At 28.8% G+C, this 20022-nt stretch overlaps 1 protein-coding gene across 3 annotated transcripts in view; it reads right to left on the bottom strand.

Moving 5' to 3' along the window:
- Positions 1-18373, bottom strand: part of LOC127282314 (programmed cell death 6-interacting protein) — a 177553-nt gene extending 159180 nt beyond the window's left edge. For 2 of the 3 annotated variants that reach the window (XM_051306483.1, XM_051306484.1), the window contains exon 1: positions 17981-18373. In XM_051306483.1, coding sequence (XP_051162440.1) covers positions 17981-18186 — 206 coding nt within the window. In that variant the 5' untranslated portion in view covers positions 18187-18373. The remainder of the gene's footprint in view (positions 1-17980) is intronic. The other variant, XM_051306485.1, reaches the window with a different exon arrangement.
- Between the last annotated feature and the right edge of the window lie 1649 nt (positions 18374-20022).

The raw sequence follows: 20022 nt of genomic DNA, 5'->3' as shown, positions 1-20022 counted from the left end.
CACGATTTAGTCAGTTTTACGCCCCACCGAGCGAGCTTAAACTCCAGCTTTTCGAGCGGCGTGCGCGCGTGCGCTTAAATTAAAAATTTACACTCTAGGGAGTAAAAACGTGACGTCACACACATGAAACAAATCATTTACATTGTCTTTCGTTGTTGCTGTGCGCATGCTCCATACCGGCGCACGCAGGTCAATGTTTTCTGTGAGACAGTACCTGCATGTCTGCTAGATATACTAATCGGGATGTCATTGACTCAAAAACCTGAAGTTTAAACTCGCTGGACGGGGCACAAAACTGTCGAAATCGTGCATTCGTGATAAAAAATATGTTGCATGACATGGGGAAGGACCGATTTACGGAGAGGACTGAATTTTTAGCACTTGACGAGCACTGCGAATCACTTAGCATTCACCCTCGCGCCTTCGGCGCTTGGGCTACGGCTTCGTTCATCTCAGTGCTCGACTCGTGCTAAACACATTCGCCCTCTCCGTAAATGGGTCTGTCTTCCTCATGTTAATATACTATTTTATTTTACGTTAAAAAGTCATAAAACCTGAAGGACCCTCGAAAGGACCTTTCTGTTGGAAGAAGGGAATATATACAAAAGCTAAATTGTAGTGGGTAAAAGTAAATAAGAGGTTTGAAAGAAATAAAAAAAATTGTCCTGAGGATTTCAAATACATATTTAAAATTTTCATAGAAATTAACTATTCAATTTTTTAATTTTTAACTATTTATAGAGTTTTTTGTATGTCTAGAATCCTGAAAAATTGAATCTTCCAAATATCTCATTTTCATATCAATAATACCAAAAATATAAAAAAAATTTTTTTTACAAATTTAATGGCTTTCTTAACATAATAGAGTTATATGGTGGGTCTAAGTGGCCTTGGTACCTCCCTTACGACCCTTTTTACAAAAAAATAAAACGTAGAGAGAAATAGTCACTTTTCAGAAACATAAAGCCCATAAAAACCACTTAATTCAGAATTAGTCAGCAACACACAGTGGGGCAGAATCCTGAAAACGTGCCGAAAACCCTAAAATTAAATTTTTATAAAAAAAGTATTTGACATTCATAGCATTATTCTCTGACCTTCTCTGAGTTAGAAAAAACAATTTATAGTGATTTATATATTTAAATCATAATTACGTTTCCGTCTTCCAGTAAATTTAATTAAAAAATTGCAAAACTAAATAATCACAATAAAATGGTTTTTTTTATATATTATTTTATTCATAATAATTAAGTAATGAAAAATATGGACACTTTTTTTAAATAAAATATTCGAAATGAGCTTAAACGATTTTGACCAATTACGTGTCTCTAAAAAATAACAACAAATTTATTGGTTAGGGTATCACCTGAGGTGACATTTAATAGTCAATTCTGTAAAATATTTATATTTTATTGGTACTATTGTGACTTAAATATGTAAAAACTGACTTTGAATTCTTAATCATAGAACTTAATTTCTATAAAGAACTATTAACTTTTTAAAAAATCAATGCGACATTTTGAATTTTTAAAAACTGACTTTAGATTCGTAATCAGCGACCTAAAAAAACCCCTGAAACTTATTTTTATAAAAATCCATTAACTTTCTCAAAATTAATCCACCATATTGGATCCGCCATTTTGAATTTTTAAAAACTGACTTTAGTTTCGTAATCAGCGACCTAAAAATCCCCTAAAACTCATTTTTGTTCAGATCCATTAATTTTTTCAAAATTAATCCACCATATTGGATCCGCCATTTTGAATTTTTAAAAACTGATTTTAGATTCGTAATCAGCGACCTAAAAAACCCCCTGAATCTTGTTTTTATAAAAATCCATTAACTTTCTCAAAATTAATCCACCATATTGGATCCGCCATTTTGAATTTTTAAAAACTGACTTTAGTTTCGTAATCAGCGACCTAAAAACCCCCCTAAAACTCATTTTTGTTCAGATCCATTAATTTTTTCAAAATTAATCCACCATATTGGATCCGCCATTTTGAATTTTTAAAAACTGATTTTAGATTCGTAATCAGCGACCTAAAAAACCCCCTGAATCTTGTTTTTATAAAAATCCATTAACTTTCTCAAAATTAATCCACCATATTGGATCCGCCATTTTGAATTTTTAAAAACTGACTTTAGTTTCGTAATCAGCGACCTAAAAACCCCCCTAAAACTCATTTTTGTTCAGATCCATTAATTTTTTCAAAATTAATCCACCATATTGGATCCGCCATTTTGAATTTTTAAAAACTGATTTTAGATTCGTAATCAGCGACCTAAAAAACCCCCTGAATCTTGTTTTTATAAAAATCCATTAACTTTCTCAAAATTAATCCACCATATTGGATCCGCCATTTTGAATTTTTAAAAACTGACTTTAGTTTCGTAATCAGCGACCTAAAAACCCCCCTAAAACTCATTTTTATAAAAATCCATTAACTTTATCAAAATTAATCCGCCATTTTGAATTTTTAAAAACGGTCTTTAGATTCGTAATCAGCGCCCCCAAAAACATATAGTTACCATGTTTTATATCAATCAAAGAATGTTTTGAGGTTTTCGGCACGTTTTCAGCATTCTGCCCCACTGTGCAGCATCACAAAACATCAAAATAGTCTCAAAACGTTAGGATTTCTGACGTTTTGAGACTGATTTCTGAATTTATTTTTAGCAGGGTAGAGAGCTCCATACTACAAACGCTTGATTTTTTTCTCCGTGTATACATATGTTTTGCATATTATGCAAAAATGATAAGAGGTCACGGTTATAAGTTAATAAGGAAAGATATAAAATTTTTTTGAATAATGCGGAATAAGGTACTTTAACCCTCCCTAACAAACTATCAAGTTTGTATTGGTATACGGATTCTCGGTTTTAGAGCGAGTGCAACACGCACTTGCGCGGTTTTTTTTAATTTATAACTTGTTTATAGAAGTATTAAATCATAATTCTAAAAAATTTCTTTTAGAGCTTATTAATGTGTCCCCTTTTCTCTATTTCAGTATAATAAACAAATTTTCCTGAGTATTTTAAGAAAAGGTACATTAAAGTTGATTAGTATTTGTATTTTTGATAGATTTTTATTAAGAAAAATTCAATTTCTTACTTTTTTCCGCCATTTTGTATTTTCAATTTTTCATAATGAATTTGTAATGGTGCACGGAGAGAAAAATCTAGCTTTTATAGCATGAGGAGGCATACGTTTAAGGTATGAAACTTTTTCATGCAATTTTAGTCAAAAAATTCTAGCGATATCTGTAAGAACTCTTGCGTTTTCAGCATGAAAGCAATCAATGGTAAAATGGTATGTTGAACATACTCTCATAGGAAGAACTTCATGCTCTGAAAGCAGGAGCGCCATGCGGCAAAAGTATAGAACACAGTCCTACTAGGATTGCAGGAGTCTCATGCTTTTTCGGTATGAGACTCTTGCAACAGGAGTTTAAGCCACGCCCCCTTTAAATTTACATAGTTCAAAATGATTATAGTAGTAAATATAGTATTGTATATAGTATTGTAAAAATGTTTTAAATTTTAGGAATGAAAATACACAAATAGGATCAACTTTTAATACAAACCATTGATCTTCAAGTTTTCATTACACCAAAAATATTTAATAAAAACTAATTTTGATCTTACTTAATGAAATAGAAACTTCTCATCAAGGTAAAATTGTACACCTTTAAAAAAGTAATCTTCATTCTAGAGGATAACTCTAAATGTAATGCATATTTTCCTCTTAATTTTGGTATCAAAAGTAATAATCTTAATTTAGAAGGATTTTCCTCTGGCAAAAATCCTTTTAAAGGAAGAATAATATTCTAATATTTTGACAAGTTGAAAATAACCGTAATACACAGGTTTTGAATAAATTATTAGACAATAATGGTTATGTATTGATAATAAAGTACAGTTTTGACACATTGAATTAAATGTTGATATCAAAACCTCAACAAAAAAAATTTCTAGTAATATTAATGTCAAGAGAACCAATAATTTTTTTAAATTTGAATAATATAATAAATATTTAATAAGATTTAATTATTTACAATCAAAAAAGGTAAATTAAAATAGATTCCTGAAATAAAGATAATTAAACATTTCTGAAAAAAATTTCTTGCTTTTAGCTGAGTATCAATACATTAGATTTAATTACAATAATAATAAAAAATGCTATAGCAAGTTGCAAATATCAAACAAGTTCGACGCAAATATTTAAGAAAAAAATCCGGCAGCCCCCTGCGGAGGCGGCCACATTCTCATCACGCGCTTCGCGCGTTGGGGCTCGCTTCGCTCGCTAGTTTGAGCGCGCCCCGGGGCGCGCGAAGGATGTTCGTCCCGCTTCGCGGTCCGATATTGATACGCGCTTCGCGCGCATTGTTTAAGCATCGCGCTACGCGCTTTGTTTGTTTATTACAATTCAAAACCTAGTAGAATTAATTGCTTTTTAACTACACTGTGTAATTCAAAAATTTTTCAATTACATTCAAAAATTGTATTAATTATACTACCAGAAAGTAGTTGAAAGACCCAAGAATCTATTTGGTAGAATGAGATTTTGTAGTTGTTTCAGACTTTGTAGTTGATTTAATTAATTTTGAAGTAAAATGTCAAGAAGAAAGAAATTATTTTTATTAGTTTTATTAAAAAGAGTAAAATTAATTACACACAGAGTTAAAATAAGTACAAAAGTAGTTATTTTAAAAGGGGAGCTTCATATAATCGACTTGTTTTGAAAAATTTATTAGAAACAACTCATAGTCTTTATTAAAATGCGTTAAATTAAATTATACAAATAGATAAGTTTTAAAGGTATTAGAATACATTTTTTATTGAGCAAAAAAAAGAGAATAGCGGCACTGCAGCTGTTCAAACTTAGTTCCTTAATTTTGCGCCGTTGATTGGCCAGGTCTTTGTAATTAACGAAAATCGACAAACCAAATTATTTACTAAAATAAGATATTCCGCTTTGAACTAATTTCAATTGAGTAAAAGAAAAAATTAATTGAAAATTTAAAAACATTAAAAAAAAGAACTTTAAAGTAAATGCATTTTTAAATCAGCAAATTTATTATATGAGGTTTTGCCCTCATGTTTTTATTCATAAAAATTTTTTTGTACAATTTATATAAGTGAAATTTTTGGTTTTTATAAATTAAATTTCATTTTCTTAAAGTACTTTGACTTTAAGGATAACACTCTCATCACGACACTCGCGTTTCACGCTCGAAAATTAGAAACATACAATAGGAAAAAGTAGGCATGCATTAACCCATTAATAAAAATCTTTACAGGTAATTTGAGGCTATATCAAATAGTGTACTAAAAGAACCGAAAAATTTTAAATAAACAATTTACAAGCATTAAAAAAAAGATTTTTTTAGAATTTTGTTCAGTTTTTTTAATTTTTTCAAATCTTAACCCTTCAGAATACCTTTAAATGCTAAAAATATCATCGGGTCAAAAATGTTTCAATACGTCATTTTGAATTTTTAAAAACTGACTTCAGAATCGTAATGAGCGACCTAAAAAACCAAGGAGTAGAAAGATTTATTTAAATTTGTTAAAAGATTGTTGAAAAATGAATTTTCTCTTAAAAAATAGCAATGTTTTTTACTTAGTTAATTTATAATTCTTTATAATTTTGCCTGCTACACTTATTATTTTTGTTTCACTTCACAATGCTTTCGTTATAGTGGAAAAAATGTTTTATGAATACTGCTTCAAAAACTTTAAATCTATAGAGAGGAAAGTTGCTAAAAGAAAAGGTGGCAAAATAGGTTAAAACTGTGCCGCAAAAAATTAATGAGTAAAATAACACATCGAAAAAAATTTTAAATTTTTGTTACCTTAAACGTAATAGAACATAACTTTTTTAACTTTTTTGTTTTAATCTGTATCGAAAAGGGTTAAAGAAAAAAAGTTTACTTTTGGGAGTATTTTAAGAGAAAATTAAAAAAAAAAATTTTTCAAGAAGAATTGAATTTTTTAAAAATTTAAAATTTGAATAATTTTTGAATTTTTAGGCGGATTAGTCTGTCCAACGAACTCAGGCTTCATTTTTACATGTTGAAAGCGTATACCAAATATCAAAGCGATTCGTTAAGATATGTTCAAGTTATCGTGGGGACAAAATGAGTCCACAGACAGACTACAGACGACAAACAGACAGACAGGATTTCAAAACATACTTTTTTGGCATCGAGAGGTCACAAAACGTACAGATTCACTAAAATTTGAAAAAAGTCAAAATCGACCAAAATGAATACTTTCTAACTTATGATGAGAATTTAAAAAATCTACAAATAAATGAATTTAAACCGATTCAAAAGTAAATAATCGAAAAAATACGAAATTGTGGTATAAACAGCGCAATATAAACTATTTTAAAATAGAGGAATTTTTGAAAACAATTGCAATGTTTGGAAATGGAAAACAACAGTTGGAGTTATAAGAAAAAAAAAAAATTTGAATAATATAATAAATATTTAATAAGATTTAATTATTTACATTCAAAAAAGGTAAATTATAATAGATTCCTGGAATAAAGAATGAAATATTGGTTTTTAATTAAATATTTCTGAAAAATATTTCTTGCTTTTTGCTGAGCATCAATACATTAGATTTAATTACAATAATAATAAAAAATGCTATAGCTAGTTGCAAATATCAAAGAAGTTCGACGCAAATATTTAAGAAAATTGGTAAGAAATGAAGATTCATCGAGAGGTTATATTTTCTGTATTTATACCTCCATTCAATATATCCACCCAGATTTAAATCATTTAGCAAATCTTCGACTCTCTTTTCCATTTTGGTCTTTCGATTTATAACACAACACTATTATGACATACGAAAATTGACAGTTTCGAAAAACAAAAGCGCAAATGTCAAACAGGAAAAAAATGTAATCGATATCATGTATTTACTTTTCCTTTTTTCAAATATACTAAATTTAAACAGGAAAATCGTAATTGAAGAGGAAAATGCAAAAGTACTCATTTTGTCATTGTTCCATTACAACAAAGAATAAAAATATTCTACAGTCAAATGGAATATTCGTATTTTAAGAGGAAATATTCAGAGGATTTTAGAAGAGGAATTTTCCTCTAAATTTAAGATTACTTTTTTTTGGGTGTAGAGAATGCAGATAATTTTCAAAGTTTAATATTTTATGAATGAATTTTTTCGTCTAAAATTCATTGAATATAATTACTATATGTGATAATTCTTTAAAAAGTTAATTTCTTTATGCGTTGCCATAATATTTTTGTAATCCAATTTCCTGAATTCTCCATTTTTCCATGTAAATAATAACTTTTTCCCTGACATACAGATTTCTTATTAGAAGAAAAAAAAACATTTAAGACTCTACAAACATTTTAAACACTATAATCTAAATACTCTAATCTGAATTTAATTCTGAAAATTACATTAGAATAATATAGTAAAATAATCTGTTAATGAGAATAATGTAATCTTAAGTTAAATTATTTTTAAAAATCGTATTTAATTAAAAATATAATAAATATGTCAACGCACGTTTTCCATTATTTTTCAAATATTTTAAAATTTAATTATTCCATTTTATGATTACGCTCTTCTCATGTGATAAAATGTAAAAATATTGTAAGGTTATGTTCATGAAAATACCTTTTTAATATATTGTGAAATCAAAATGATGAAAAACTTTTATTATAATGTCAATAAAAAACATAAAAAAAAATTTGTATTGACAGTTCATCTTATTAATTGTATATTTTTTTATTACATTCTCATCATAATGAGAAGGTATTACATTTGGGCGATTTTGAGCATTCTCTAATTTTAGTAAATCTCGACGTTTTGAGACTTTCTGATGCCGAAAAAATGGGTCCTAAAAAAATGTCTGTCTGTCTGTATGTCTGTAGACAAAATTTAGTCCGACGATAACTCGAACAAATTTTAATGAATCGACTTCAAATTTGGTATACAACTTAAGTGTACCAAAATCTCGCCTAAGTTCGTTGGCCAGATGATTTCGTTGAAAAACAACAAAATAATTCAAATTTTTAGTTTTTAAAAAGTTCTAAAATTCGCATTTTTCAAAAAAAAAATTTTTTCAATTTTTTTTCGAAAATTACGACTAAAAATAAACACTTTTTTCCTTTGACAATTTTTAATAGCGATTAAAACAAAAAAGTTATACCACTTTTTTAAAAAAAGACAAAAAATGACAAAAACGGATGAAAAATGGGTAAAATGCAGGGCAAAATTACTTTATTTTGAGAAAATATGAGCAACTATGTATTATTTCTCTTTAAACCACCTTAAATTAACATAAATTAAAGTATCTTACTCATAAAATACCGAATTCTTTGTTTTTTTTGTTTTTTTTTTAAGTCCAACCATTGTTATCCATTTCCTAACATTGCAATTGTTTTTTAAAAAATCCTCTATTCCAAAATAGTTTATATTGCGTTGTTTATACCAGAATTTCTTATGTTTTCGGTTACTAACTCGCTGAATCGGAATTTGTGTTCAAATTAAATATTTCAAAATGGCGAACCCAATATGGCAGAATAATTTCAAATTGATTTGTTGCGTTTAAAATTTTGTACTTGGGAGTTTTTGGAGTCGCTGAATCCAAATTTAAAGTAAAATTTAAAAAATTCAAAATTGCATACCAATATGGAGGAAATTTTAAAATTGATTCGATTCGTTCAAAATTCGGTATTGGTGTTTTTTTGGCGTCTAGAGTCCAAATTTTGAATCTGTTAAATCTATCCCCAAAATTGATTCAACGACCCCAAAAACCCCGTAGCACCGAATTTTAAATGAATGGAATCAATTTGAAATTTTTCCGTCATATTGGGTAGCCATATTAGGTCCGCTATTTTAGATTTTTTTAAATCTGACCTTTTTGAATTCAATGACCCCAAAAACTTTTAATACAATTATATGATATTTCTGTGGAAACTTTTTTTTGGACCGTTTTGAGCCCACAAACGATTTTTATGCTAGATTGCTGCCATTTATAAAATTCCAATTCAAATTTTATATTAAAAAATCTTAATTTTACTTTAGAACTAATATGACATACTTAAAGAAAATTTAAAAACACATTAATTGACCTATTTGCAAGGCAATTTTCGTTGAAATACATATATCATAAATTTCTAATTAAAATTCTATGTACAATCTTTTATCTAACATAACTAGTCATTAAAGAAATGATTATTAAATGCACCGTCTAGTGAATCAGGAATTTTAAGAATGCGGATTCATTATTTTAACTTTTTGAATTGGAATGTAAGATTTTAAATAAAAATTCATTTCCATGAATAATTTGCTATTAATAAAAAATGTAATGCATCTGTTCAGACAATTTTGAATTATATCGAAAAATTTTAAGTTATATTGTCATATTTCACACAAAATTTAATAATTTTTAATAAACGAACTTTGTAAATAAATTTTACGCTGAAATGTTAGATTTGCTGCCTTTAAAATTGAAAAGAAACATACCACTGTATCTCAACTTACAGGTAATCAGGAAGAATAGCTTGAAAAATGTAAATATGATTTGAATCAAACTCAATTAGAGATTTATTTTTAATAATGCGAATTCAATACAGCTTCCGACTGATTCAAAAATATTAAATAGCTTTTAATTTCCTTGGTAGCTTAATTTATTTTAATGCAGAAATTTCTTTAAATGGAAAATATATATATTCTTTTAATAATTTTTATTGTACAGAAATTTGCAAAGGAAATTTAGTAACTAATGTTCCTGCAAAAGTTCCTGTACAGGATCCCTGTTCCAATATCCTGCAAGTGATCCTAGTGTGATCCTGTGTAGAATTCTTAACAGGATTCCTCAGGGAACCTATAAGAATCCTATATAGTAACCTCTAGAAATCCTTTAAGGATTATATACAGGAATTTTTAACTAATTGTAAGTATGTTTCAAAATTCAAGACTAAGGTTTTATTACAAGCGTTTAGGAAGTAAACTTCAACTTTGCAGTGGTTTTTTTACATTCTCATCATAATGAGAAGGAATTACATTTGGGCGATTTTGAGCATTCTCTAATTCCAGTGAATCTCGACGTTTCTTTTTATAACTCCAACTGTTGTTTTCCATTTCCAAACATTGCAATTGTTTTCAAAAATTCCTCTATTTTAAAACAGTTTATATTGCGTTGTTTATACCACAATTTCGTATTTTTTCGATTATTTACTTTTGAATTGGTTTAAATTCATTTATTTGTAGATTTTTTAAATTCTCATCATAAGTTAGAAAGTATTCATTTTGGTCGATTTTGACTTTTTTCAAATTTTAGTGAATCTGTACGTTTTGAGACCTCTTGATGCCAAAAAAGTATGTTTTGAAATCCTGTCCGTCTGTTTGTTGTCTGTAGTCTGTCTGTGGACTCATTTTGTCCCCACGATAACTTGAACATATCTTAACGAATCGCTTTGATATTTGGTACACGCTTTCAACATGTAAAAATGAAGCTTGAGTTCGTTGGACAGACTAATCCGCCCAAAAATTCAAAAATTATTCAAATTTTAAATTTTTAAAAAATTCAATTCTTCTTGAAAAATTTTTTTTTTAATTTTCTCTTAAAATACTCCCAAAAGTAAACTTTTTTTTCTTTAACCCTTTTCGATACAGATTAAAACAAAAAAGTTAAAAAAGTTATGTTCTATTACGTTTAAGGTAACAAAATTTTTTAATTTTTTTCGATGTGTTATTTTACTCATTAATTTTTTGCGGCACAGTTTTAACCTATTTTGACACCTTTTCTTTTAGCAACTTTCCTCTCTATAGATTTAAAGTTTTTGAAGCAGTATTCATAAAACATTTTTTCCACTATAACGAAAGCATTGTGAAGTGAAACAAAAATAATAAGTGTAGCAGGCAAAATTATAAAGAATTATAAATTAACTAAGTATAAACATTGCTATTTTTTAAGAGAAAATTCATTTTTCAACAATCTTTTAACAAATTTAAATAAATCTTTCTACTCCTTGGTTTTTCAGTTCGCTCATTACGATTCTGAAGTCAGTTTTTAAATATTCAAAATGGCGTATTGAAACATTTTTGACCCGATATTTTTAGCATTTAAAGGTATTCTGAAGGGTTAAGATTTGAAAAAATTAAAAAAACTGAACAAAAATTCTAAACAAACCTTTTTTTAATGCTTGTAAATTGTTTATTTAAAATTTTTCGGTTCTTTTAGTACACTATTTGATATAGCCTCAAATTACCTGTAAAAATTTTATTAATGAGTTAATGAATGCCTACTTTTCCTATTGTATGTTTCTAATTTTCGAGCGTGAAATGCGAGTGTCGTGATGAGAATGTTATCCTTAAAGTCAAAGTACTTTAAGAAAATGAAATTTAATTTATAAAAACCAAAAATTTCACTTATATAAATTGTACAAAAAAATTTTTATGAATAAAAACATGAGGGCAAAACCTCATATAATAAATTTGCTGATTTAAAAATGCATTTACTTTAAAGTTCTTTTTTTTAATGTTTTTAAATTTTCAATTAATTTTTTCTTTTACTCAATTGAAATTAGTTCAAAGCGGAATATCTTATTTTAGTAAATAATTTGATTTGTCGATTTCCGTTAATTACAAAGACCTGGCCAATCAACGGCGCAAAATTAAGGAACTAAGTTTGAACAGCTGCAGTGCCGCTATTCTCTTTTTTTTGCTCAATAAAAAATGTATTCTAATACCTTTAAAACTTATCTATTTGTATAATTTCACGGAGAGAAGGGCGTAGTAGATCTTACTACTATCTCAGTTAAATCTACTAAACAGTATCGTTCATTTTGGACGGACTAAACATTCAGTTAAATGAACGATACTGTTTAGTAAAAAAATTTACACGATTATCGATAGAAAAAAATTTACCGACAGAAACGAAATGTAGAAATCTGATTGGTTGTCCGCAATCTGGTTAATTGTGGACAACCAATCAGATTTGTGCATTTTTATTCTGTCGGTAAATTTTTTTGTGTGACAGAACTGTAGTAGTCCCTCTGACTACGCTGTTTAGTAAAATCTGGACTAAACGTGTTTAGTAGAACAGACTAAATCTCTTCTCTCCGTGTTAATTTAACGCATTTTAATAAAGACTATGAGTTGTTTCTAATAAATTTTTCAAAACAAGTCGATTATATGAAGCTCCCCTTTTAAAATAACTACTTTTGTACTTATTTTAACTCTGTGTGTAATTAATTTTACTCTTTTTAATAAAACTAATAAAAATAATTTCTTTCTTCTTGACATTTTACTTCAAAATTAATTAAATCAACTACAAAGTCTGAAACAACTACAAAATCTCATTCTACCAAATGGATTCTTGGGTCTTTCAACTACTTTCTGGTAGTATAATTAATACAATTTTTGAATGTAATTGAAAAATTTTTGAATTACACAGTGTAGTTAAAAAGCAATTAATTCTACTAGGTTTTGAATTGTAATAAACAAACAAAGCGCGTAGCGCGATGCTTAAACAATGCGCGCGAAGCGTGTATCAATATCGGACCGCGAAGCGGGACGAACATCCTTCGCGCGCCCCGGGCGCGCTCAAACTAGCGAGCGAAGCGAGCCCCTACGCGCGAAGCGTGTGATAAGAATGTGGCCGCCCCCGAAGGGGGCTGCCGGATTGTTACTATATTTATATATTACAAATATTAAATTCATTGCATGTGTGTATTATTCAGGGAAAAAAATTTTGTTATTTATAAAAGAAAAATTTAACTTAATTTATATTTTTCTTCTCTTTAAAAAACGATGAGACGGCGGAAACATCAACAGCAACAACAACAAATAATTTATTAAACTTTACAGCGTGTTTACAGCTTCAAAGGTACATAACCTCAACTATTTCGTGAGCACGAGATAACGCACAATTTTTTTTTACATTTTCAACTCGGCGACAGTTGGCAACACCATGCGTGCGCAACCAACTCCAAGCGACTTGGACTTGGAGTTGCCAAACGGAGCTATTGTAGAAGCTCCTGTAGCCTCTACTTGAAACTAGCATTGTGACGTCATCACGTTAACGTTATATTAATATTAGAAGTAGGTAACAACGCTGTCTATCGAGGTGCGAATGTACCTTTATTGAGGATTAACACTTTTGGTAAAAAATTGTTTTTTACTTTGATTTTAAGAAATGCCAAACCCTCATAAGCTGTCCAATATCAATAACATTAATTTGCGAACAACCAATCAGGATTGTGTAATTCGGAAAATGCAAAATAAAAAATATTTTACCCAAGGTGTAACTGTTCCATAAGTAACATAATCGCAGCTCAAACATGCAGATATCATATCACGGACTACTAACCAACGAACTCAGGCGAGATTTTGGTACACTTAAAGTGTATAACAAATTTGAAGTCGATTCATTAAAATTTGTTCGAGTTATCGTCGGACAAAATTTGTCTACAGACATACATACATACAGACATACATACAGACAAACATTTTTTTAAGACCCATTTTTTCGGCATCAGAAAGTCTCAAAACGTCGAGATTCACTGGAATTAGAGAAGGCTCAAAATCGCCCAAATGTAATACCTTCTCATTATGATGAGAATATAAAAAATTAATTTTTAATTAAAAATTAAAAAAAAAATTCGAAATATTATGAGTAAGTTACTGTTATTTGTGTTAATTAAAGGTGGTTTAAAGAGAAATAATACATATTTGAACACATTTTTTCAAAATAAAGTGATTTTGCTCTGCATTTTACCCATTTTTCATCCGTTTTTGTCATTTTTTGTCTTTTTTTAAAAAAGTGGTATAACTTTTTTGTTTTAATCGCTATTAAAAATTGTCAAAAGAAGAAAGTGTTTATTTTTAGTTGAATTTTCGAAAACAAAATTGAAAAATTTTTTTTTTTGAAAAATGCGAATTTTTGAAATTTTTAAAAACTCAAAATTTGAATAATTTTGTTGATTTTTGACGAAATCATCTGACCAACGAACTCAGGCGAGATTTAGGTACACTTAAAGTGTATACCAAATTTGAAGTCGATTCATTAAAATTTGTTCGAGTTATCGTCGGACAAAATTTGTCTACAGACAGACATACATACATACATACATACAGACATACATACAAACATTTTTTTAAGACCCATTTTTTCGGCATTAGAAAGTCTCAAAACGTCGAGATTCACTGGAATTAGAAAAGGCTCAAAATCGCCCAAATGTAATACCTTCTCATTATGATGAGAATGTAAAAAATTAATCTTTAATTAAAAATTAAAAAAAAAAAAATTCGAAACATTATGAGTAAGTTACTGTTATTTGTGTTAATTAAAGGTGGTTTAAAGAGAAATAATACATATTTGAACACATTTTTTCAAAATAAAGTGATTTTGCTCTGCATTTTACCCATTTTTCATCCGTTTTTGTCATTTTTTGTCTTTTTTTAAAAAAGTGGTATAACTTTTTTGTTTTAATCGCTATTAAAAATTGTCAAAGGAAGAAAGTGTTTATTTTTAGTCGTAATTTTCGAAAAAGAATTAAAAAATTTTTTTTTTTTTTAAAATGAGAATTTTTGAAATTTTTAAAAACTCAAAATTTGAATAATTTTGTTGATTTTTGACGAAATCGTCTGGTCAACGAACTCAGGCGAGATTTTGGTACACTTAAAGTGTATACCAAATTTGAAGTCGATTCATTAAAATTTGTTCGAGTTATCGTCGGACAAAATTTGTCTACAGACATACATACATACAGACATACATTAGACAAACATTTTTTTAAGACCCATTTTTTCGGCATCAGAAAGTCTCAAAACGTCGAGATTCACTGGAATTAGAGAAGGCTCAAAATCGCCCAAATGTAATACCTTCTCATTATGATGAGAATGTAATTAGTAAGAAATGAAGATTCATACGAAGCTGTAGTACGCAACGTTTATGATAAACGATTTTTGAAGACTAAATTTTTTAAAATTAAAAATTCTGTAATTTTTTACCTAAAAAATATTTCTTGTAGTTTTCATTAATCAGCAAATTATAAAAAAAATATTTTTTAGGCAAAAAATTATAGAATTTTTATTTTAAAAAATTAATTCTTAAAAAATCGTTTATCATAAACATTGCGTACCTCAGCTTCGTAGATTCATCGAGAGGTTATATTTTCTGTATATTTATACACAACACTATTATGACAAAATACGAAAATTGACAGTTTCGATAAACAAAAGCGCAAACGTCAAACAGGAAAAAAATGTAATCAATATCATGTATTTACTTTTTCTTTTTTCAAATATACTAAATTTAAACAGGAAAATCGTAATTGAAGAGGAAAATGCAAAAGTACTCCTTTCGTCATTGTTCCATTACAACAAAGAATAAAAATATTCTACAGTGAAATGGAATATTCGTATTTTAAGAGGAAATATTCAGAGGATTTTAGAAGAGGAATTTTGCTCTAAATTTAAGATTACTTTTTTTTGGGTGTATCAAACATTATAATAATGAAATAAATTTATACTTAATAAAATAATGGGAAGTAATTGATTTATCCAATAATTTTAATTTAAAATATACAAATAGAACAGTTTAAACTTTTAAGAATTATTGAATTTTTGAATGCGTGAAGAACGTATACAAATTTCTGAAATTTTGAAATGTGTTATGATTTTTAGAATAATTTACATTTGGGAAAGATGGAATGAACTTTCTTTAAATATTTAAATTTCTGATAAATATAAATAATATTTTTAAAAAAATAAACTTATTAAACATTTTTATTGAAATATTTGAAAAACAATCAAATATTGGATACTTTCTGCATAAACTTTTAATAATAACAGAAATTTAGAATATATGTTACTTTAAAATTGTCTCATGAATAGCCCATGCGTCGCTAACGTTTTCACGCAAAGTATATAAGTGGGCGTGGCTTAAACTCCTGTTGCAAGAGTCTCATACCGAAAAAGCATGAGACTCCTGCAATCCTAGTAGGACTGTGTTCTATACTTTTGCCGCATGGCGCTCCTGCTTTCAGAGCATGAAGTTCTTCCTATGAGAGTATGTTCAACATACCTTTTTACCATTGATTGCTTTCATGCTGAGAACGCATGAATTCTTGCTCTAATTGTAGGAAAAATTCATGCTGGAATAGTAAGAACTACTTTCATACTATAAAAGCCAGATTTTTCTCTCCGTGTGCGATTCCAGGTGAGATTTTGACTTTTTCGGAGTAGGTTAACCGATTGCAATGAAACTTTAGAATTTTGTTATATATAGTAAGACTAATCTTTAACGTAAATTTCAGCTTAAAATATTTGTTAGTTTACGAGATTTGCAATAATAACAAAAAATTTTAAACTGCTGTATCTTCCGTTTTAATAATCGGATTGAGGTCTACTTTTTTTTAAAATATCAAGGAAAATGAGAGGAATAAATCTCTTTCAGAACAATCTTTATAATTTTACTACTAAAAAAATTATTAAATAATAATTGAATAAATTTCACGCGACAATTTAAAATTCAATCACTTAAACGCTAAAATGATCTTACCAGTGTTTTCTTTAATGTTCCAAAGGAATCCAATTGTAAATGCAAGTTTAAATTATTTAATTTTAATAATTTACGAGTAGAAACAATTGCGATTTCTGCATGTTGACGTGCAGACGACATTGCGCACGCAGCATTCTCACGTAGTCAATTTAGTCCACGAATCACGTCAGCTGGTTACAAGAGAATGCTGCGTGCGCAATGTCGTCTGCACGTCAACTAGCAGAAATCGCAATTGTTTATACTCGTAAATTATTAAAATTAAATAATTTAAACTTGCATTTACAATTGGATTCCTTTGGAACATTAAAGAAAACACTGGTAAGATCATTTTAGCGTTTAAGTGATTGAATTTTAAATTGTCGCGTGAAATTTATTCAATTATTATTTAATAATTTTTTTAGTAGTAAAATTATAAAAAATTGTTCTGAAAGAAATTTATTCCTCTCATTTTCCTTGATATTTTAAAAAAAGTAGACCTCAATCCGATTATTAGAACGGAAGATATAGCAGTTTAAAATTTTTTGTTATTATTGCAAATCTCGTAAACTAACAAATATTTTAAGCTGAAATTTACGTTAAAGATTAGTCTTGATATATATAACAAAATTCCAAAGTTTCATTGCAATCGGTTAACCTACTCCGAAAATGTCAAAATCTCACCTGGAATCGCACAATGTGAAACTCAAAAAACTTATAAAAAATAAGATTTGCAAGCAGTACATCACTGAAGATAATAAAAAAACAAATAACTCGAAATTATTCAAAAATTTTATCGTCGCTACAGTATTTTTATTTTATGAATTTTTTTTGTCAATTATTATTAGTTTTTATTTTTACTTTGCTTGTTAATTTTCTTTTTATTATTTTAATTTGAAACATAGGAAAAAAATTTATTAAAATCTATTTGTTCGAATGTCGTTTTTATCATTAAACTATATTTAATACTTTTTTTCTTTTCTGTACGTTGGTTACATCGTTTACTTCATCAATTGCTATATGGTTAATGACGTAGTTAACTATAAAATGACAGTTTAAAGTAATTATTATTTTTGATATATATTTTCATAAAAATAACAATTGCATTATCTGAACGAATTCGCAAAATCAAATATTTTATAAATTATCTTAAACGTATTATATGAGGTTCCTGTGAGTCATATAATGACTCATTAAACTTATAATTATATAAAAGAATAAAAATTACGTTCAAAGAAAATTTCAAAAAAATTCCTAATATTTCTAACGTTTTCGTTATTATTTTTTTGTGAATTTTAATTAAATATGAAATTTATTTCAGAACCACAGAAACAAGTAAATCCATAATTATTAATTCATTTGTTAACACAGGCTACTTGAAATTTAATTTTTCAATAAAATACTTCAATTCTCTCCATATTTACCATTAAAATAATGTCTTACCTGTAAACACATTCTAGTGAACTTTCGTGTTTCTCAAAAGCTCCCCATAGTGCATTATTTCTCATTTTGCTAAATTCATTAATAGCCTCTGAAAAATTTTTTCCGTTTTGTTCGAAATTATATGTAGATTTGATAACATTAGTTACTGGTTTTATCACGTCAACATCGGACGGTTTTTTAAGAGGTATCGAAATTAATTCTATCATGTTAATGAAAATACTGGTTCAATCAAATGAAAAAGCAAAATAAATTGCACTTAAAATTTTTCTACAATGAACAACTGTCACCAAAGATAAACAAACGATTATTTTGTATCACGTAAAAAGGATAATCCACCTCTTAAGAAGTGTGAATAGTAAATTAATGGGAATAAAGGTACGTATATAACAGTACATATGCGCAGCAGGTTACCATGGTGACATAACAAAATCTAAAGGCCTCAGCAGAATGAACGTAACCACTGAACTCTATTAGGCTGTGACACTGAACTCTATATATCTGGAATGCTGTCTGCTATTGAAGGTACGATCATACGACTTTTGGAAAAACCATTCTTGTCTTTCTCTCTCCTAAGACAGAGGCATAAGATTGTCACACTCTGCATTTTCTTACATTTCCCAAAGACGGAAAATGCAGAGTGAGACAAACTTAGGCATTTGTAATAGGAGAGAGAAAGACAAGAATGGTTTTTCCAAAAGTCGTGTGACCGTACCCTAATGGTCGCGAGCAGAGAGAGAGGGCAGATTTTTGTATTCCTCTCCTTCTCTTGCTAAACTGCGCAGGCGTAATACAATACGTTCCAAAAGTTTACTGTTAACTGTGTTATGTCATGTTCACGTATACATACTGTTAAATATTTTCTAACGGACCTGTACCGACAAAGAGGAGAATCAAGAAGACTAGAATAAGGAGGTCTAACTCAGGTAGTGGGGATACGTAAAGAATTGGTTTTCGAGGTAGGCCGAAAGGCAGAGTGTGCGGTAGACTTCTGCGCACACCAATACATATACATTTTTGTTGCCTTGTCAAGAATAATAGAGCATTTACACCTTTGGTAAAAAAAATTTTTTATTTTGATTTTCGGAAATGCAAAGATCTGATTGGTTGTCCATTATCAATCAGATTGTGAACAACCAATCAGGTTTGTGTATTTCGGAAAATTCAAAAATAAAAAATTTTTTTACCAAAGGTGTAAATGCTCCGTGACCTTATTACTGAAACTTGTATGTATAAGGTTATTCAAGTTGGGTGGGGGAAAGCCAAGCTGGTGCACAAACATCCGGTCTATCAGCACACATTTCCACGTATTTCTCGTGGGAATGAATGCTGATAGGCTGATAGGCCGGATTTTGTGCACCAGCAATCATCCATCTTGGCTTTCCCACACCCAACTTGAATAACCTTATTGGTATGCGCAGAAGTCTACCGCACAATTCTGCCCTTCTCGAAAATCCGCCTACTGCAACTACCAATTTCATACGTATACTTACCATACCCCCACTACCTGAGTTAGACCTCCTTATTCTAGTCTTCTTGAGGAGAATACAAGAATGAGCCCTCTCTCTACGGAAGCCTGTACGGCTCACGAGCGTCTCGGACGCAAGTGGCACGAAGTCCGTCCAACTTGTGGCAAGTTCGTTAGTTCGTGCCACTTGTGGAAAGTGGATTTTTTGAAGGGTCATTCACAAATATGACAATTCCGTTGGATCCTGTTGCTATCTATTTCGTCAGTGCTTTTCATTTCAATTTCATGTGAAGAAGAAGAAATGAATTTTATGAGATATTAGTAATATTAGCATATTAGTAAATGTCATCGAACAAACTTTTTATAGTTCACACATAAATACTCTTTCCAAACGTAAATATACATATTAATAAACTAAGGATTCCACTAAGAATTAGGCGGAAGTTTTTTCATAGTTTTTTTAATTTTTCTTAGTTTAGAATAAAAATAAGATTTTTTGGTTATGTTGTCATTTTTTAATTTAAAATACATGAAGAGGATTTTATTTTTTAAAATCAAAAGTATATTTTTATGAATA

This window comes from Leptopilina boulardi, unplaced genomic scaffold, assembly GCF_019393585.1.
Source record: "Leptopilina boulardi isolate dan_hultmark-lab unplaced genomic scaffold, ZJU_Lbou_2.1 LbouV2_297, whole genome shotgun sequence".
Classification (NCBI taxonomy): domain Eukaryota; kingdom Metazoa; phylum Arthropoda; class Insecta; order Hymenoptera; family Figitidae; genus Leptopilina; species Leptopilina boulardi.
Note: the sequence above shows the minus strand (reverse complement) of the source record. Positions and strands in the feature narration are given on the sequence as shown.